The sequence below is a fragment of the Corvus hawaiiensis genome, chromosome 6, assembly GCF_020740725.1.
Source record: "Corvus hawaiiensis isolate bCorHaw1 chromosome 6, bCorHaw1.pri.cur, whole genome shotgun sequence".
In the NCBI taxonomy this organism is placed as follows: Eukaryota; Metazoa; Chordata; class Aves; order Passeriformes; family Corvidae; genus Corvus; species Corvus hawaiiensis.
In genome coordinates this window covers 48,720,662-48,742,309 of record NC_063218.1, presented here as the reverse complement: position 1 = coordinate 48,742,309, position 21,648 = coordinate 48,720,662, and the positions used below count along the sequence as shown (strand labels likewise).

The 21,648-nt window shown below is 41.3% G+C and overlaps 1 protein-coding gene across 1 annotated transcript in view; it reads left to right on the top strand.

Moving 5' to 3' along the window:
• Nucleotides 1-1,146: 1,146 nt before the first annotated feature.
• TRPM5 (transient receptor potential cation channel subfamily M member 5) overlaps nt 1,147-21,648 on the top strand; it is a 36,380-nt gene continuing 15,878 nt past the window's right edge. The window contains exons 1-13 of the mRNA XM_048307259.1: nt 1,147-1,287; nt 2,257-2,437; nt 3,561-3,727; nt 6,249-6,429; nt 8,874-8,938; nt 10,762-10,953; nt 12,247-12,349; nt 13,215-13,333; nt 13,946-14,296; nt 16,367-16,498; nt 17,756-17,873; nt 19,343-19,488; nt 20,232-20,344. Coding sequence (XP_048163216.1) covers nt 1,171-1,287; nt 2,257-2,437; nt 3,561-3,727; nt 6,249-6,429; nt 8,874-8,938; nt 10,762-10,953; nt 12,247-12,349; nt 13,215-13,333; nt 13,946-14,296; nt 16,367-16,498; nt 17,756-17,873; nt 19,343-19,488; nt 20,232-20,344 — 1,985 coding nt within the window. The 5' untranslated portion in view covers nt 1,147-1,170. The remainder of the gene's footprint in view (nt 1,288-2,256; nt 2,438-3,560; nt 3,728-6,248; nt 6,430-8,873; nt 8,939-10,761; nt 10,954-12,246; nt 12,350-13,214; nt 13,334-13,945; nt 14,297-16,366; nt 16,499-17,755; nt 17,874-19,342; nt 19,489-20,231; nt 20,345-21,648) is intronic.

Sequence of the window (21,648 nt, the reverse complement as noted above, 5' to 3'; positions counted from 1 at the left end):
TGAGAGGGCCCATAGCCAATGTTCAGAGGCAGATCGTAGGAAAAAGGCAACTCCAAACAACGTTTTCACAGCAAACAGAAAAGAAGAGAAGAGAATACAGAAGCAGCAGTGGTGAAGCGGCCAGGATACAGGCTCCCAAGAGACTTCCCAGCCCAAGGGAACAGCTGAGGGGCTTGCTCCCTCTACTGGAGCATCCTAAGAGACCCACAAGAGACTTGCTAGTTTGACCCACTCTCAATCCCACAGCAGATCTCTTGGACTAGGAAATAAAAAATTAATGCAGTGTTGATTACAATTGCTGGCTTAGTGTCACGAGGATTTTTTTTAAAGACTGACTATGTAGTTCAACATGCAGCTGAAGGCAGAGGGGAGAGAGCTGTTTCACTGCTTTTGTTTTGAAAAGAATCAATATAAGGCATGCAAGCTTAAATCTGTATTTTTCACATCATAATTCTGTCAGTTCAGCCAAAATGGAACATAGGAAAAGCCGGTAGACCTTTCCAGTGTATCATGTAATGCAGAAGAGCAACTTTTGCCATATGACCTTTGCTCCAGGACAGCCTGGCCTTAAATACTTGGGCTTACAAATAAACAGCCTATTCCTAAAGGAAGCAGAGAGTAAACCTCTCCTAAAATATCTCCAGACAAACACAACGTCATCACTTGGTTATTTAGCATTCACGTCAGGTAAGGTAAGTCAGAGCAGCAGGAGGCACAGTGACAGCAAGAAACCATGACTCAGACACTCACTGACACTGCTCCACTCTTGCTGGAAAGAGTTGGTGGCTGACACTCCTCTTTCTCTTTTGTAGAATCAGGGTCACCTTTGGGCTCTGAGATTGCAGGATCCTGCACCTTGCAACTCCGCTTTCTGTCTGCTGAAAGAGAGTTCAGGAAGCCTTATTTCTTCATACCTTAAGTTACATAGTGTTGGTGTGGAATCTGCCTTCTTCTGTATACAGCATCTGACATTTGGTACAAAGACCTCCAATTTTAGCTAAACCTTACAGGTATGATAGTAAAAAAGTAAAGTGTTTAACTAAAAACTCATCTAGATATATTTAAATGGATTTTGTGGCCCCTCCAGTTTAAATGGCTTCTCAGTTGCCAGCTTTCTGTCATCTCAGTGAACATCTTGGTCCACTGGTGCTCAATCACCTTGTGAGCTCAATGGAGGAAATGGAAACCAAGCTCTGCAGCAGTGACAAAGAGGACGCTTTCAAAAGAGAACTACCATACTGCATAGGAGAAATAGACTTCACAGATTCTGGGAAGAAACATGGAAAGGTATGGGCACTGAGGAGTTTTAACCCTTTAACACCACTGTTGTTCAGCTGTTACTTCTTAGCAGTAAATGCAGAGACTGCCATAGTGAGGATCAATGTGCCACACTGTGAGGCACCACATTGTACCCCAAGTAGGGACCATGCCTTCCTGAACATGAATGGGGTTTAAAATATAGGCTTTTAATATACAGAAATCAATCACTTGATTTGCAATTACATGATACATGTACAGGTGGACACTTTTCCCTTTAAAATAAAAATCAGTTATATGCCCTGCTTCCTTCATTTTGCATCCTTTGTCTGTTTTAACCTGTCAAAACTTAATCACTATGGATTTTTACATTTTAAACATACTTCTGAGCTGTTTCAAGGTTTTCCTTAAAGTTCTCTCTCTGTTCTGCTGATATGCAGAGAGGGATGTATATGGACAAACCCACCTCCTCACTACTCCCCTGCACACATTAGTGCTAGAGCATAAGGAATTCCTAGGAATTCCTGAAATCTGCCTCAAGATTTTGTTTCATCATAAAGTCTTAAGCACAAAGCCAAAATATATACAGAACTGGAAGAAGCAATAGATTCATGTAACGTGTCCTTGAAAAACAGACATAAAACCAGGCAAATATTTCAGCTTCTGCAGAAACAAAAAACACCTACAAAAATTGTTGGCTTTTCTAGACTGCCCTGAAACTGAAGGCAGTTCAAGAGGAAGCTCTAAGGGAGAGTGTGATTCATCAGTCTGCAACACAGAACTAACCCATGGAATGGATCCAATTAGTGAGATGGCAATTATACAGAAGTCTGCTAAATTCATTCAAGTATTTAGTTCTCTGTCAACTCTTGCTCAAATAATCTTCTCTTAAATATCCAAGTTGATGATCATTTCCCTCTGTATTTACCATGAACAGACTCTTTACTGTATCTTTCTGTCCTATTGTTATTCATTGAGTTTTTCTTGTGTTTGCTGAAGTTTATGAAGGTCTCGAGTACCATTCACCCTGGAATTATATTTGAAGTTATGCTCAACAAATGGAAGCTACCTGCTCCCAATTTGGTTGTCTCTTTAGTAGGGGAAGAAGAAAATTTCCAGATGAAGCCTTGGCTACGGGAAACCTTAAAGAAAGGACTTATAAAGGCAGCTCAAAGCACAGGTGAGTGCTTTAGGCTTTAAAGAAGGAATTCATATTCCTGATGGATTCTCACACCTAGACCCCAGTGATCTGGTAATGACAACGGGCCTGGTCACAGGATTATTTTTGAAAATTCAATACTTTGCTGAATGCAACCTAAAACCTGCATGTAAATACATTTGAAAATGAAAGATACTGTATTATAGTAGCAAAAATAAGTTCTTTTAAAGCAAATTACGTAACCATTTCTGAAGTGTAAAATGACCTGATATTTTTCCCTCAGAGGTGACACTAGAAAGATAGCATCAAAATGGGACAAAATACAATTGTCTCTCTTTTGTGCCATAACAAAATAATTCTGAAGAGAGCAGAGCAATTTGACTTCAACAAGAGTGAACTTAGGTAAAAAATAAAAATTCTTGTTTTCTCCATTCTCACCTGCAAAATAAAGTGAAAATATCTGTGAGCATTTCACAGCAAGCTCTTGGTTTGTGTTCACTGTTCCAGACAAGATCATGACAGTTTTGCTTTTTGTAATGAGACAGCCCAGTACCAGAGCTCTTTTTGGTACTTTTGTGCCACACAGATATTCTCTATCTCCATCTGCCTTCTGTACTTCAGACTAGGCAGCATCAAGATCCCCAGTTTCTTTATGTTACATATTTGAAAAAGGCCAGCTTGCTGTTTACCCAGTGTTCTCCAAATTCCTTCTCACCATAACAATACTGCTGTAAATTGTATTATCCTGAAGTATTCACTCTCCACATACACAAGAACAAGAGAAAGAACTCCAGATTATGCAGGTTATGCCCGAGCTCTTCTGCCAAGACGTGATTGCACGGGACTGTTTAGGCCTCAGTTCAAGTCAACAACTTCCCTGACTCTGTCCCTTTGCTCTTCCTCGTACAACACTCAGACCTGCCTGGTACGGGGATGTTTCTGCTCATGTGTAGACAGTGAGTGACTCCAGAGTGGACACAGCATTCTTGACGAGCACATTTACATCAGAGTAAAGATGGCAATGTTGCCACTTTATCTATCTAAAAAAACCCCTTAAATACAGTGCTGTAACTAATGTTACTTGACACACAAACATATTCAAATACAAATAAATGACCTCACCGGTTTTTAAAAATAATTTCAGGTGCCTGGATTTTCACCAGTGCTCTGCGTGTAGGAGTAACAAGACACTTAGTGCAAGCAGTCCGAGATCTTGCACTGGCTAGTACCTCATCCAAAGTAAGCGTGGTTGCCATAGGAATAACTTCACTCAGGAAAATCCAGCACAGAGAAATTCTGGAAAACACAAAGGTATTTTTCACTTATTCTATTGTTTGCATATTAGCCGCACCTTTACAAAATTTGCAAGCAGTTGGCGGAACAACTTTGATATAACTTTGAACAAGCAAACAAACAAAAAAACAACAGAAAAAAGTGGGGTTTAAGCCGTGTTTTGGGAGGAAAGAGAAATGAAGGTTTGTTGGATGGTTCTGCGCCCTCTGCGCCCGGTGCCGCTGGCAGCAGTTCCGCACATGCCCAGCGGGTGGCAGCATTAGGCATCAGCGCCGCGAGCAGCGCAGGGATGAACGTCGGGAAAATATCCCGGAATAATTGTCCACTTGCTGTAGAAGCACTTACTCCTAGATATAGCATAAATACTGTAAAAAGCGTATTTTCTCTTATGGGACACCAGACATAAATATTCCAGGACAAATTTTCCCTAAGTAACCACTGAATTGGTGTCTAATATGCAAAAACGTGCTCAGTACAACAGGTCAAAAATACCAGCCATGAATGGTTTCACCTAGTTATTGAAAGCTCTCTGGGTTTCTAAATTTGGGTCAAAGCAGTCGAAGTCCTTGGGAAGAAAACAAAAGCAGTGCATCAACAGATTAAAAACCTCACCCAACAAAACTGTTGCTGAAAGTGTTGCTGCTGAATGGAAATAGAAGTGGAGAGAAAAAAACATAGCATTCCCTTCTTGTCGCTGGATATATAGTCTGTCCTAAGCAGGATATTATAACAATAAAATAGGTGTGTAATGACAATGAATGACAATTTCTCTGCATTATTTTACTTCCCTGCAGAAGCTAAGAAACAAATGACAAAGACAGCCCTTTGAATTTGCACCTAGTTGTTCTCTCAGAGGGGCCTGGAAGTATCAGCTAGAAGCTGAGAGACTGCCAGACCATATCAGCAATTTATGGTCATTGATCTTTCCTTTTTCTTTTTCTTTTTTTTTTTTTTTTTTTTTTTTTTTTTTTTTTTTTTTTTTTGCCAGTGGCAGCTACCTGTGTGCTCTTCCAGGTGGGACTCTTTAGCTGGAAGACTTCAACCTATTTGTGTGGCACCTGGTCCGAAAGGGCCTCAAAGGAAAGAATTCGGTTCACCATGTTTGTGAATTTTGTTCAGGAAAGTTGCTTTGGCAAATGCAAACTATTTCACCTCCCTCCTGGGCTAAGGGATCAAAATGCATCTGGATCTTTCCCTATCAGCAGCTACAAAACAAGTGCACTCTCTTTTTGTTTTCTCCCCCTCAACTAAAATCCAAACTCTTTGTCAAGGAATACTTTGCAAAGAGCGTTCCTGACCCTTTGACTTCTGGCACAGCTTCCACGCAAAGATATTTTGGATTTTAGTCAGTAACTTTAAGACAAAGGAACTACAGACAGGGATGTTGATCTAAACCCAACTCTCTTTATACTTGGCACTAGCACAAGCAGCTTGTTGTAGAAAATAGAGCTAACAATCCACACTAGCAAGGAGAAAAACAAGCCCTGAAATCAATGGATCCCTCCCATCTCTTCTGTGTTGATGGTATGCTTTAAACGTCATTGAAAGACCACTTCCACATTTTCAGAGAATAAATAGAAAAATCCCCAAAGGCCTTTTTCAATTGGTTGTTGTGCCTCTGGGTCCTAATCAAAGGCCAGATCTTTGGTGAGGAGGCTTAATGTTACATGGCAGCAGAACAGAGGCTCACCCTCTGTCAAAACAAAATCTGAAGGAAATCAATTATGTCAAGAAGCTTTCCCCAAGGAATGAGAGACAGGGAGAAGAAAGCAAAAGAAATTTATGGCACTTGCTGTTCTTAAGAAACATGCAAGTTTACTGCTTTTTAGTGGGAGGAAAACGCGATACACAGTGACAACTGCCAAGCTGACAGTCCGAGTTTTGCTCAGCAACACTGCAGGAACTGGAAAAGAGGCATGATGGAAGGAAATGCAGATTTTAAACACTTATTTTAATCCGACTTACTTGCAAGAGGACAATGATTGTGAAAATGAAAAAGAATAATCAAGCATTTACAGCCTGGAATGATATATCAAAGTGGATGTGCAACAGTGGGAAAGAAAGATGTATTAAGAAAGAAAGGGGATTTGAAAAAGTGTGTGTATGGAAGCCCTTATGTAGTGCAATATTTAGAACAAAAGACTGTAGCAGGCATTCTGTTTTACCTAGAAGATGAGTTTATGCAAAAAAACTCATTAATAAAAAACTTAAAGTATAACACCCCTTTGGTCTCATGGCCCCTTTCCATTTGTCCAACAAACATTTCCAAAACCTACATTCCAGAGAAGATGATTGATACCACTATATTTTGCAGAGGCTAAGGGGGAAACTTCAGGTACTCCAGCTATCAGTCCTGCCAGATCTGGCCGCTTCCAGAAGGAATAGATTTTCCTTCTTCACCCTATTTTAAGAGCCTATCCAAGTGTCTCCCAGGTGGTGTGCTGTGTCAGGGTGCAGACAGCACAGGTGGGGAGACGAAGGACATTAAACACGGGCTGGGCTTTGCAGAGAGCACTGACATTTCCCCTCCTCTCCCTAGAGTGAAAGTCTTGTACACTACCAGTCAGATGACAACATCCAAGGCTCACCATATTCCTTGGACCACAACCATTCCCATTTTATTTTGGTGGAGCACACAACGGCAGACGAGCCCGATGGAACCACCAAGCTACGCTTCACCTTGGAAAAGTACATCTCAGAGCAGCGCACGGGATATGGAGGTAAGCAGGTTCTGTGCAGGCATCTCATCTGAATGATACTGATAGCACAGCGGGCCCTGGCCTTATCAAAGGTAACTACACTTCTCAAATTGGACAGCTGCCTACACAGGCAAGAGCAAGTCAACACATCTGTCATTATGTAAGAGGCAGGACGACAGTAACTTCTGAAGTTGAGAAAGCTGCTCTTTGAACCAAAAATCTGGACTTTTATTGCATCTCCTTAAATGTAGCTCAAGGCTGATCTTCAAAGCATAGCTCAAATTGCCTTAAAAGACAACATATGGAAAATAAATCCAGCTTCAAGTGCCTTAACCAGTGGTTCTAAGAGATTGATAGTCATTGTTGTATACTTATATCCCCTCTTGCACACAGGGTCTTGAATTGCTCCCACACTGGAAGAAAAGATTTGTTCCAAAACCCTCTGAAATATTTTAAGCCATATTTGTTTCAGGATAAAATCTTATCCTGGGTAAACACCGTAGCATCTAATGTCCATGTGAATCTCTGTGACCTTTTTCTATAATAAGAACTGAGTATTGGGCCGATCTCCTACTGCTATTCGTGGAAAGAACTCAGTTGTCAAGCTAATACACTTACTTTTACCTTTGCTTTGTTTGTGTAATACCTGCAGTGCTAGCTCAGCTGAAACAGGAGGGAGAGCTCACTTGTTCACAGCTGTGTGCATCAGTGGAATATCCACTTGCACAGCCCATAGGGTGGTTGCACAGAGGTACCTGAGAGCACAAATGTGGCTGAAGAATCCTTACCTGGTGACTCGGATGGGAAAGACCACAGGCAGGCTGTAAGGGTAGCCTGAGGCTGCAGTGCTGAGAATTACAAAGCAGCCTCTTTCTGCTTGCAAACCAAATCTGATTGAACAAATCTCAGGGGAACACAATTCTGACAAAGAATGTTGATTCATGTGACAAATGTTTTGCTGGAACATACTGAATTCAGTGTTATCTTCTATAAACAAACCCAATGTCATTCATTTAAGCTCATTTATGAACAAGCTGAGCAAAGCCATGGGACTTTTCTGAAGTAACACACTTTAATAAGGTCATGTGGAATTTCCCTGTTAAAAAAAACACCTAGAAGTCTTTCAGGGGAAACTTTTTATGTACTGAATATTCTTTGCCATTGAGGACTTTCCAGATTAACAGCATAAAGTCAGAATCCACCTGACCCTCCTCTGGCTAAATTTTTTCTAAATCTATGGTAAATGAAGAATATTTGTAGCCTTAACCATACCTTGAGGAACCTGTAGTCACGGAGATCACTCTTCAGAGAGCATCACATTAGAGAGGTGTGACAATGCTGTTGCCATTAACTTAAACAAATTAAGTTTCTTGCCAAGCACGTCCTGGCTACAGCTCAGTCCAACCTTATCTCTGTAGTCATCCCAAAAGAGATACAACAAATAGCAAGTAGAGATCTGTACTGAGTTCTGGGAGATCTACAAAGGGAAACATCAAAAAATTGTTTGAATTAAATGCCTTTCATCTTCCAGCTGAGAGGCATTCACCTCATGACAATCATGTTTTGATTGAGCTCCTTCAGGCCAATCTATGGTCACCTTTGGATTACAGAGTTCAGCATTTACAGTTAAAACCATCCAAAACTATGTGGCCCCCTGGGAGGATGGCTTAGGACGGGGATCCTGACCTCATTTCTTCCCCTGATGCCATGACACGTTAAGTATTTCATTAGCATTTCTTTTAAAAGTATCAGACTGTGTTATTATTAATCACCTCACTAGGCTGTGCTGAATGAAGCTTTAAGCTGTTTAAGCAGAGTAATAAACAGTATATGGTTCCTCTCAGCTCGTATCGGACTCATCTCATCCTACCCAGTCTACATGGTCGGCCTCTTCATATTCTTAAACCCTCCTTTCCTAAGGCTTTTCTCCTGGATTCCACTCTCCCTTCCAGCATGTGTTAGGTACATGCATGACACCCAGGGCCAACGGAGCGCTTTGCACCTCTAACTGTGTCTTACTGTCACTACTGGTAGATGCCTCTCTGGAAACCCACCAACCTTGTGCTGCACCCTAATGCAGCGCCATTGCTCCCCAGCCTGACAACCTTGCAGCAAATAAGTAACTTTAAAAGTCAGCAGCAGCGTGACACACAGAGGTGCCAACATCCATATTTTGCAGCTGAGGTGTGCTGAGGTGAGAACAGCCTGGACTCCTTACCAGGGATCACACAAAGTGTCCAAGGCAAAGGTGCCTTTGTCCTGAATCCTAGGCCAGGACTCTGTCTGCTGGGGCACAGTGTTATTCTCTTCTTTTGCCACATCCTTCTAGAACTGCCTGCCTTCTGCAGGTTCATGTAGACACCAAAACAGCACATAAGAGGAGAAGTATTTTCAAGGGGTCAGCAAAACATCAATACTTTTGTGAAAGCTGTTACTTTTTAAAAATTAAGCCATCTATTTCACAGGAACGGGTAGCATTGAGATCCCTGTGCTTTGCTTACTGGTAAATGGAGGACCAGGCACACTTGAGGTAAGAAGATGTTTTCAACTTTAGAAAAAGAAATTACTGGTGCCAAGTAATTAATGGAAAATTTGGCTGGATGACAAACATCTCTTGGCACTTTACATAAAGTAAAAATTCACATCTATAAGATGTGTTCTGAGTTCTGTTAATAAATAAATAATTAAATTTGCCAGTATTTGTTTGGGAGAAATATTTCCTTTTGAATAGGCACCAGCTGATCATTAAAACTTCCATTGCCAGCTTGTCCAGTAGGAAGAAAGAATCCGAAACCAAAACAAACCCACGGAAGCCAGCTCCAGATCTAGGGAAACAGAAATACTGTGTTATTACTTGAGAACACTCACACAAAAAAAGAGATGAATCTTTCAGTGCTGTTCAGCAACAATGATACAACTGTCTGTCCCAGAGCTCAGAGGAAGCACAAGACCAGGTTTGCTGGACATGCCATTTAAAATGGAGTGTCCTGCTTCCACTAAGCAAAAGTACATTGTAGGATTGAAGACTGGAGTGTTGTCTGATAATAATCCCAAATCTTCTTCAGCAAAGGATCAGTTTTGATTTTTTTCCTGAGTAGTTCTACAACTTAAAGAACCTGTTAACAAGGAGACACTCTTTGATTTCTATTCTATTTTACTTTTCTTTTTTATAATACTCTCAGTCTAGAATACCTTTAGAGAGACAAAATTTAACTATAATTTAAAGTTTCCAAGTGACGGGACTGTGACATGCCAGCTGGTAACCCCTTTCAGAATAATGACTCCTTTCTGGGGATATTTTTTAGTTTCAGTTTCTTGTATCTTGTCATAACTTTTGTCAGCTGGACTAAAACACACACTCGTATTAGAAGTCTCACTGTTTAAACAAAGATTATGTCACCTCAGGAGCTTTCTTTCATGAGAAGCTAAATATTGCAGTGTTTCTTGTATCTTTGGTTTAGAAAAATCCCATGTTATAACATATAAATCCTCTTTTCAAAGTCTTACAGAACAGTGTGACTGGAAGATCAAAAGTGACAGGCTGGGGTTGCTCTAAACTGACATGTGCTGGGAATGGATAACTGGCCACACTTTTTTAGAATATCAGTTTCTTAAATGGATTTCTTAAAATGGATAATACACACCAAAGACTATGAACAGTTTAAAAAAAAAACCCCTCAATACCTAAACTAAAGAAAAAACCCCCTGCATCACAACTGAATCAATACAGCCTTGTGTAACTCCAGAGGAAGAAATAGACTGGCAGCAAATAGACATTGTTGCAATTATGATGCCATGGCCTCTGCTTTCCTCTCTCAGCAACCTGCCTGACTCATTCTAATTGCACAAATAATAGAGTTAGTAGCCTTTAACTCTTGTTGTTGCTATGATTCAGTGTTTTTTATTTTCCTGTAGCCCAGTGTTGTATTTCCCCAGGCAAATTCCTTATTTTCAGAACTTAGTGCCAGGTTTAGGAGACAGAAAAAAAATCCTATACAAAAAATCCTGCTGATAATTTCTGTACAAGGTTACTCTTGCACTTGACTATGCTGAAGCAGAGACTTTGGGGGGAAAAAAAAAGTCAGGGTCAAAGAAATTTTATGCATTGTTTCTCCAAATCAGGTTGCTTAGCTACTCAGCAGATGTGTCATGAAATAAAATATAGTCAGAGACCTATACATGGATGACCTGCTACAGAATTCGAAAAATCCTAATAGCTTACAAGAGTCTGGACTGATTCCATAGTGAATCTGATTTAGGTACACATTTATTCCTAGTTTGCTAGAAGTCCTTCTTTTGAATAACATTTTCTTTCCACTTATGATTTCTAAAAACGTCCTATTTTAACTACAGAGAATTTGCAGCGGTTTGGAAAATTCTGCTCCCTGGCTTATCTTAGCAGGGTCTGGAGGTACAGCTGACATCTTGGCTGCGTTCATGAATGACCCACAGCTCATCGTGCCAGAAGCTGTTGAAAAGCAATTTAAGGAGAAATTCCCTGCAGAGGGCTTCTCATGGAAGGACATTCTCCAGTGGACAGTGACAGTGAGCTCCTATGTCTGATAAGTCATCGTGCTCACAAAGCTCTCTCCTAACACCCGTAGCTTTGATAGCCCCTTCAGTACAGGTTTGGCAAGAAGCTGCTCAGAAGTTTTGGGAACTCCAGTGCTTTGAGACTTGTGTCATCGAGTGCCTCTCTAGCATTAAAAATCTAGTGGTCATCTGAGCATGCAAACTACTTTGTTGTCCCAGTAATTCAGCTGAACACTTAGGGCTCTGTCCTTCCTCACTTACTTCCTCAAGTAACAGCCAGCACCCAGGAACCCCACAGTCCTTCTGTAGGACATGAAGCATTATTTATATCCACAGCTGTGGAGCTTGTGCAGCTGTGGCAGAAGAGACCTAATTCATGATCTACAGCTGTTAAATGGAAACCTAGTTGTGGATAAGCATGAATAAATTAAATAGAATGGAGCATGTTTAGAAATCATCCTATCTATTGTCAGTTACTTGTTCTTTAAGTATTATTGTTCTTAAAACAGAAAGACAAAACTCTTTGTCTTGAGGTACACTTGCATAAGCCTTTTAGAAACAAAAAGCCACTTTGAGATTGTCCTTGTGTGAAGACTGAAGAGCACTGGGTGCCTCCAAGATAAACCAAGTCCTGACCTGGCCCACTACTTACTCTTTGCATTCCCTGCCATAATCCTCAGCTCTAAAAGTTCCACATACTAACTCCATTAGGAAGAACTTTGCCAGATCACTGACAAAAGGGGATGAAAGGCATCTAGAAGCAATATTGCCACATGCTCACAAAGTCTCAGAGCAGCTGCACTGCGAGAAAGAAAACTCAATAAATAGAGAAGCAGAAGGAAAGAGAAGACTACTGCATATATCAATACTTGAGGACTTTTACTCAGAGAAGAGTTAGAGACTATGCTTTTAAATAAACAACTCAGCAAAACTTAAATGTCAAAGCAGGATGAGGTAAAATGAAACTAGTGGTGTGCTGGCTATAACGTGACTTTGAGTCAAATAAGAATGTAAGTTAAGGAAGGATCTTTTAATTAAAGCACTATTCTGGTTCTCAGGATATCCCAGTTCTGTTCCTCCTATCCTGGTAGACAACTTTGGAAAAGGCAGTAACTCCCTCCTTGCCTTAGGAGTTATTTATGTATGGGAAACTAATAATATTTGCCTTCTTGCCAAACCTCAGCTTTACAATTAGAACATGAGTTTTTGGGAAATACTGTACGGGTGATTCCCACTGGGTTCTTGGGCACTAATGTATATCCAAAGCACAATGTGTAAAACCACTTTTGTTTCAACTCCAAATAGATTCAGAACATTATTTCACACCAGCATCTTCTAACTCTGCACAACTTTGAGCAAGATGGTTCAGAAGATCTAGACACAGTCATTTTAAAAGCTTTAGTAAAAGGTAAGAGAAACACAATGCATTTAATGTTTGTCTTATTTGACTTCTATGCCATAAAAATAATTCCTCTTTTTCCAGTGCAAGTTCAGTTGACTGTTGGATCGGATTTCATTTCTGATTAACTGCTCTTTTGTTCGTTTATTGACAATTTAACTGTGGCAGTTACCGTAGCTCTTGTAAACTTCCTTTAAACTAGTGTTTGCTTTTTAATCTCATGCTATTGTATAGTACTATTTTAGTCACTCCTTTATTACACTACTTGCTTCTCTTAGTAACAGAGGCTACAGAAGAACTGAAATATATTGGAGCACTATATTATTCCAATTACAAACCATTAAAAAAACCCCCAAGAAACAAAACCAAAACCCACAAGTAGACCAAAATTGCCTTTGTTTCAGAAACAATCTATTTCTCCTATGTGAAATCTCCACTGTATCTTCTGAAAGAAGACATTACTTGTGCTGCCACCTATTTCAGTTTCTGTTAACTTAATGGTTTGTGTTAGCTTAAACTTAGCAAGGGAGAAAAAAAAAGACATCCTGTTCCTGATGCGCTAATGGACACAAGGCAAAAACAACAGCCAGCCCTGTCCCCTGCTTTCTGCAGGCCAGTGTCCCTCTTAACATCCAACAGCCGTTTAAACTTAATGCTTTTAATAGAGGCTTCATCTAGAAAAAACTAACATTTTTGAACATTAATGTTTCTTAATTTAGGGAAACATTGCTGTGAAGAGTTCCTGGTTAAGCAACCCACAGATCTGTGATGGCTGAAGGAGAACTTGCATTGCTAATCAAAGAACCAATACAATATTAAATTAAACATAACCCTAAAGTACTGACTTTATTTGCATTTTCTATTTTTTTTCCAGCCTGTAAAAGTCAGAGTCAGGAGGCTCAGGAATATCTGGATGAACTGAAGCTGGCAGTGGCCTGGAATAGAGTCGACATTGCTAAAAGCGAAATATTCAATGGTGACGTGGAGTGGAAGGTACCAGGTTTTTTTGCCTTAGAGGACACTTGGTGTATAATGCAATGTGTACAGGACACTGGAGCATCCCAAAAGGTGGCTTCAGTTTTTAACACTACCTGCACACTCTACTGAGAGATTGGGCAGCAGTAGTTTGCTTTCTGAGGCTGTTTGTCTTTTTGGTCCCCTATAAGATAATGCCTAAAGACAGAGGAATAACTCAGTGGTCATCATCTCTTTCTTGAGCTCTTTGAGACCAACAATCTTTCTTCCCTTCTGTATAGTCCTTTAGAGCAAACAGACCAAAGCTTACAAAGCACAAGAAGCAGGCAGATGTTACTGTTAGAAGGTGGCATGAAGAATGGTGGGTACCAGTGTGGTGGGTACCTCACATCAAGTCCTACAGCATGCAGTTTGTGTTGCTGTTTTAACATTAATGATGGCATGGACATTTTGTCAGAGGGAAATGAAGAGCCTTCCACCTCTTTCTCACTGTACTCACTGTTGACTGGTGGAAGACAAAACGTGCATGTCCTTGTGTTAAATCCTACCTCTCTCATCACCCATCCATGATTACCTCCAAAAATTTCTTTTTTTGTTTTGTTTTGGTTTTTTTCCCCTTCATCAATCTAGTCCTGTGACCTGGAGGAAGTGATGATGGATGCTCTGGTCAATGACAAACCAGAATTTGTAAAATTATTTATTGACAATGGGGCAAACATAAATGAATTCCTGACCTACAGTCGTCTGCAGAGACTCTACTGTTCCATTTCTCAGAAATGTCTCCTCTATGAACTTCTCCTGAAGAAACATGAAGAAAGCAAACTGACCTTGGCAGGGCTCACTGGTCAGCAGCAAAACGAGCAGAAGGAGGTGTGCCCCCTCTTCACTCTCAGTGAGGTCTCTAGAGTTCTCAAGGACTTTCTTCATGATGCATGCAAAGGTTTCTATCAAGAGCTCAGGCATGGAGGCAAGAAGAAATCTGTGAGTCACAACTTTGCATTGTAGTTCTGCTCCCCTCCAACTCAGAATCTGAACAATTTTAAGTAGGTCTAGCCTTTGGGGTAGGGCAGGGAACAGATTCAGTGAAAGATGTATGAAAGAAATACAAAGTAATAAGATTTACATTTACTAAGGAGTAATTAAACATAAAAATAGTGGTCTGCATTTCTCACACAGAACTTCAAGCAGAAAGTACTTGAAAGGCAGGATTTTCTAGGAGAAAGAAAAGCAGGCAATGGATGTTTTCAATCTCAGGTCTGAAAATGGTGATCTTTGTACATGAAACTATTCTCAGATTTACACTCTGTATGAGTAGACTGGATATTCAGTAATATGCAGTATCTGATATTTGCCCTTAGATCATTATAGTCTTGTTATTGAGTGACAGAACACATAGCAAGAAATAGGAACAATTGTGTGAAGTGGCCGTGGAAAGCACACTGGCCAACATATGACAAGGACAATATGTAATGGGGGGAATGGAATGTCTATAATCCACAGTGGTACAATGGCTACATCATCATTTTTGCATTTTGACAGTGTATTTAACATTAAAACTCCTAAGTACCAAAGTTCTTGCAAAAGCATTGAAAATAATTTTGGGCACAAGGTTTCAAAACAAAGATGTATAAAGAAATTTCATTAAGGTTTAGTTTAAGACAAACGAAACAATTAAGCTTTTTGGTATTTGCCAAGTTCTAATTTCACCTTAAAACTGTTAAAACTGTAAGCTAATTTAAAAAATGTTATTCAAGACATTAAATAACTTTTGCTTTGATAAAGCCTAGCTAAATTAATTAATAGTATGAAAAGTTAAGTTTGAATCTACTCAGGATTTCTTCATTCACAAGGACAGACAACTTGAGACTGTACCTCTGAAATCACTAAGCAGACTCCAGACTTACAAATTTGCCAGAAATAAAAAGTTGCCCCCAAAATCTCACTTCACTTTACTGGCATTTGGCAGCAAGTCAGCTAAAGACTGGTGCTGTAGATAAGGCCCAATTCAGCTATCAGATCCTTCTGCCTACCAGCTTTTTCCATTTTAAAGCTTCTTCCCATGGCTGCTTCCCAACAGAGGCTGAATCCCATTATCATTGGCAACAGAAAGAGCATCACAGTACTGGGATACCACTGTCACTGCTGCCAAACTGTGTGTCGTTTTTCAAGTTAGGAACTAGTGGTTACAAAGACAGATGAGAATTTTAGGATATCTTTGTCTCCTGCAAGGCTTTCAGGGCAATTTAGTTGATTCAATAGCTCACCACAATCTGAAGAAGCACCCCTCACATCCCCCAAAAGTGCCATTAAAATAAATTTGAACAGAATCCCATAATTTCAATTATAAAAGATATATTCTCATAGAAACCTGTTTAATTAAAAATAAATCTGCTCTGGCTGCTTCTAACCAACACAATAGATACAAAGGCACTTTTTTAATATACTTAAAACTCAGAATTTGACCTAAGTGGCTACACTTCCTCTGGACAATTTTTTTATCAAGTGTTAAAGGAATAAGCAGTGTTCTACTTAAACTGCTCCCTGCATGAGGGAAAGGTTTCTCAAAGGAAAGACTAAAAAGGGGTATTGATGTACTCTATTCTTGTCGTGTACAGGGCCTTGGCAAGATTTATTTCTGATGAAATAAAATGCCCTTTGTTCCCTTTTCTCTGAAGCCGTGTCCTTTGTGGCCGTCAAGCAGAGTCTGATATAATTGAAGGCAAGCTCAGATTAGTTAATCACAGGTTTGTCTTGTCTGATATTACACACCAGTGGTGAAACCCAAGCCTTAATAAAGTCAATGAAAACTTCAGCATTGGCTTCAACGGAGTCACTGTTTCATCCAGAATGTTCTCACACATATTGGGTTATATCGGGGACACAAGGATCCTTTAACTCAGTACAGAATGAGCCAATTACCTTTTAGTCCTACAGAAAAGAAAAGTCAAAGAAATATGAAGTAGCTGGTGAGGCCGAGAGTAGCTTAGATCCTGTCATTTTCATGGAACGAGACTGCAAATCAGGTTTTAAACTCTACAAACCATATTTCAGGATAAAACGAACACCAAGCGATTACCTGGGCCCTTGGACATGAACCAGAAAAGCGAAAATCCTTGGAGGGATTTGTTTGTATGGGCAGTACTTCAAAACCGGCACAAGATGGCAAACTATTTCTGGGCTATGGTAAGCTCCGAGCTGCAGCTGCTTCAGGTGAAGTATTGGCATATTTCAAGTTTACGAGATGTTTTTTTGCTCAGCCTTGCAGCTCAGATGACAGATAGGTTTGTTTCCAAAACACGAGAGGTGGCATTTATAGGGCCTTTCATCTCTGCGTGGCTCCTGCCCGCGGGGGCCGGGGGGAGAGCAGGAGCAGGTGTAAATCAGCCCGGGCTGAAGCTCCGCTCCCCGCCCTCCCCTCGCTGCTCCCGATGACTCACAGCTCCCAGGCGCAGCGTTTGTGCCTCCTACAATCGCCAATTGTTTGGCTCCGAGCGTGACGGGAGGCAAGACGGAGCAATGAAGCATCTTTAGCTTACGTGCTCGACGCGTAGCGAGCAGCATTGCGCTGTCCGGGGCTGAGCTTCGAGCTGGCATAATCGGCTCCTGTTTCCCAACCCAGCCCTGTCCCCTGCATCTGGGAGCCCCCCTGCCCCCACAGAGACAGCCAGCTCTCAGGCTGCATCCCTGACCGCCCCGAGGAGTGCATCTGGCCCGGGGGGAGCCCCGGGGAGGGACGAGGCGCAGCACGGCTCCGCGGGCTGTGAGTGTGGGGTGTGTGCGTGCGGACACATCAGCACCTTGCAGGGCCCGTGTTTGTGCAGCCCTGTGACCGCAAGCCACGTCCCTGCTCTGGGCCCTTGTTGTGCCTCTGCCAGCTGTGCTCCCTCCTTTCTCCTACATCTCCGTGCAGGGGCGCAGCACAGCCATGCCGGAGGTGTCTCGACACGGTGAGACTGTGTTGCTCTATTTCCACAGCACATTATTCTCCTTCCAGTCTTTGGCCCCAGATCAGGCGCCTCTAAGAGACTGGACCCAAAAGTCTCCAGCCTTACAAGGCACAAGAACTACCGATAAAGAATCATAGAATAGTTTGGGTTGGAAGTGACCTTAAAGATCATCCAGCTCTAATCCCCCTGCGCTGGGCCGGTACACCCCCCATTAGACAGGTTTGCTCAGTGCCCCACCCAGCCTGGCCTCGAACACCCCCAGGGATGGGGCATCCACAATATGTGGGTTTAATTCTCAAATATCATCAAAGCTATCATTTAGATCAGCATTTTGGAGTTTCAAAGCTGTATTCGAGGGAGGATTTTTCTTAAAAGGGAAGACGCGCATGAACTTTTTGTTGTTGCTGTTAGATGTGTTGCATAGTGGAGTCTTCCCCCATTCAGAAATGCCCTCCAGTGGAGGGTGACAGCAGCACCCCTTTCAATTCTACAGGGTCAGGAGGGTGTAGCTTCAGCTCTGGCAGCCTGCAAGATCCTTAAAGAGATGTCCCGCCTGGAGACGAAAGCAGCCTGTATCGTGAAAGAGGCCAAGTATGAGCAGCTCGCTGTTGGTAAGTAATGGCACTTTTTGAATGGCATTAAAACTTTAAGAAGGAACTGCCATTGGAAGGCAAGCAAGTGAAAAAAATACTGTTTCAGTTGTAAAAGGTCAGCTGTCATGAATAATTTAACAGCCTTGCAGCACAGGCAGTCCCAAACATTCAGATACAGCAGAAAGATTTAAAACCCACTCGTTTTGGAAAAATCAGTGTTCCAAGACTGGCCCCCTGGGTTGCATGGAAACTTTCCTGCTGCTTGTTGGTATTTTAATTGTCTGATCTTAGTACAAGGTATGTTAGAGTGATGTGGAAGATGGAATAACCAAAACACTTCCAGGCTCACAGCAGCCTGCTTTCCCTGCAATATCAAGCTTGCTCTGTAAGGGCCACTAGAGCAACAAGTTTTAAGTTTTGTCATTGCTGCTAAAAATAATTTGAGATTACCTCACCCAGAAGAGGGCCAAGTGCACAGCAAACTGCAGCGAGGCTCAGACTGGTTTCGCAGCAGACAAGCCGCCCCTCCCTACAGCAGTCAGATCCCAGCATCTGCAATGCTGGAATGCCGAACCTCTCCCCTTTGCTTGGTTTAGAAACAGATGTCTGCACACAAGCTTCTCTGCTGATCTGACTTCAGTTCAATCCATACCTTCACTGATGTGAGGAGAGGGCTTTAAAATGCACCCCACATGGAAACAAACGCAGAGGCTCCTCTCCCTTTGGAGATAGTTCATCAAGCAGCTGAAGGCTACATTATTTACACACTGATCACATTTTGTTGCTACATTATTTACACACTGATCACGTTTTCCCTTCTTCTCACAGGGCCATTATTATTTACAAAAATTAAAAATCAGGTTCTCATATATTCACAGGGCTCAAGTAATTCAGTCAATGGAATTATGGGACCTAATCCAATACACAGAAGTTCTGCTTATTGGCTTTGAGAAATATTAGATCAGATCCTCAGTTTTAATTCCTGGCCTGGATTATGTAAAGCAAACTTTCTTTAAGAATGATAAATACCACATCAACTAGAAAAGATGTCTGTATATCATGTTATTTTAAGTGCACTTGATCCTTTCACCCAGCCTCACAGTGTAACAAGGTGTAGGCTGGCTTTGGAAAGGTACTGAGATAATCAAGTGAATCAGTAGAATGGAACAGACACAAGAAGTCAGATCTTGTCTAATGAGAATTTTTTTTTTTTTTTTTGGACTGTTTAAATTTATCCTAGTTTCTAAGCTCCAGGACCAGTTTCTCTGGAAACAACTACGCCATAACACTCCACCAAGCCTAATGTTATTTTATGTCCAGTAGCTCTGTCTTAAAATGAAGGATTTGTTGTCTACAAGACAAAGCTGAGCTGCTCATCTTCTTTAGTCTGTTCAGGAGAGCGAGGACAGCATGACAACTCATCCTTCAAAGTCTAAGAGGATCACCCAAGAGATACATTTTTTGTCTCTGTTTCCTTCTTATGGCAGAATTGTTTAGTGAATGCTACCACAACAGTGAGGAGAGAGCATTTGCTCTGTTGGTGAGGAAAAATCAGCACTGGAGCAAAACCACATGCCTTCAGCTGGCCACAGAAGCAGATGCAAAGTCTTTCTTTGCACATGATGGTGTCCAGGTAAGTTTTACATGTCCCCAGGGCCTTAAGTTGGACACAGGAGAGGATAGCACAGGAACCGAACAACCGCATGAAATGTATTCCCCTGAGAGCCGTTCTTCAGAGAAAGGACTCTTCTCTCCCCCTAGCAACAGACGAAGAGGACATTATACCATGTCTTTGCCAAAGCAGCCCAGCTCCCCCTTTCCCCACCCTCTCATCCAGCTGGCACACAGACCAGTGTGCTGAGGAGAAGGTTTAGCCTTAATCCATTGTGTGCATTTTGCTTTTTATTCCTTCCTTGCTCAAAGAGAAGCATCAGAAAAGCACTGTAAATCTGCCTGGGGCTAAATGAAGCTGCTCCAAGATGCGGGACAACTCCTTGTTCAGATTCAAGAGAGAGCTCACTGATAAAAGTTAAATGAAAATACTATTCAGCTTTGCTCTCACAACCTGAGTTCTCTCTGCATACACAAAGCTAAATTAAGAGTGATGCTACTTTTATCTCCCAGTGCCTGACTTGGGCTTCCTTAGTACTGCAGATGTTGTTTAATTCCATTTGGCTTGCTGTTCTTTCCACTGGTCTCTGCATAACGCCTTGCATACTCAACATCTGCAGAAGGACACACAGAGAACCTGTTTGCTCTGAAGGTGTGAGGTTTCCAGAGCTTTCACTGTCTTAGGAGTCACTGAACATAGGTGCACTTCATCTGCAAGTACGTTTTTGTGATATCAAAGCCATCTCTTCTCTTCTTGACTTGCAGGCCTTCCTGACAAAAATCTGGTGGGGAGACATGTCTACAAGCACACAGATCCTCAAGTTAATCTGTGGATTCTGGTGTCCTTTCCTAATCTACACTAATTTAATATCATTCAGGTACAAACATAGCTAATTGGGGCAAGCGATAAGTAAGTGATGGAAAATAGGCCATAAAAAAATATTCCGACTCAAAATTTCTCCCTGAAGTGATTAAAACAGTGACATCACCTAATATCACCTAACCAAATCAGTTTTCTATGGGGCTGAGGGATTTGTGTGTCCTGTGCTAGTGCCTGTTGCCACACTTAAAAGATCAATGCCACGGTTTCAGAGAGATCATTCTATTTTGCACAATCCCCAGAAAAGCCTATTGGAATTCTGTCAGCTCCAGATTCTACACAGCAATGTGTAGAATTTCTTCAGCTGTAGCACCATTTGTTTCTAGATTTGGAGATGCCAGGCTCAAACTTCAGTATCCTGTCCAAGGAAAACAGCCATCACGAAGCAGTGTTATCAGCCACAAGCCTTAATAACCATAAGTCAAGCTTAAAAACATAGGACGGACATTAAATGATCAGTCAATCAGAATCAGTTAAGATTTTCAAATTCAGTGCCTTACAACCTTGGGTTTTCTTCAAAAAAACCCCATGCACAATAAATCCCAACAAAACGGAACAAAAAACCCCACACCACAAAAACCAACGAAATAAAAAAAATAAACAGAAAAGAAAAAAAAAGAGCAGCCAAGCTGCTCAGACGGTCATAAAAACTGAAGATCTGAAACTTTAGGAAAACCTCATAACATCCATAGAATCGTATACAAATCATCAGAATTGGCAATATGAAATGACATGTTATTATGAAATATATGTTTCTTAACTCTTAAACTACATAAAAAGCAAGAGGAAGACTTGTTTGGCAATGCTGACTTAAGATTTTCCTTCTGCCAGTATCACCAAAGATGACTTTCTGGCCGCCAGATTCACAAATTCATTCAATGTGACATTTCAGCAAAGCTTTCATGGAAAGGTTTAATTTATTATACATAAAGTAATCCTTTCCAAATTTCCTTTTTTTTGCCTCCTTTCCCTGGAAATGCAAGAACTGACACGTCCCCTACTGCTTCTGGCATTTCCCCTCTTAATTGCTACTAAGAGTAACTAGGAATAGAGCATTGGGCTCAGTTTTCTAAGACTGAGTGAGGGATTTATTTCTGCTCAAATCATAAGCAGTTTGAGGAAACTGAGCATCCTGCTCCATTTTTGTGAGGCATGCCAATTACCACTTCTCTGAATTTTGTGGGTGACTTCAGGCTCCTCCTTTAAAATAAACAGAATTTGTAAAGACAAACCCCAACAATTTTGCATTTTTTGGTAGCTCCCCAGCAGATCAGGTCCAAGATAAATACATCCTAGCAGTTC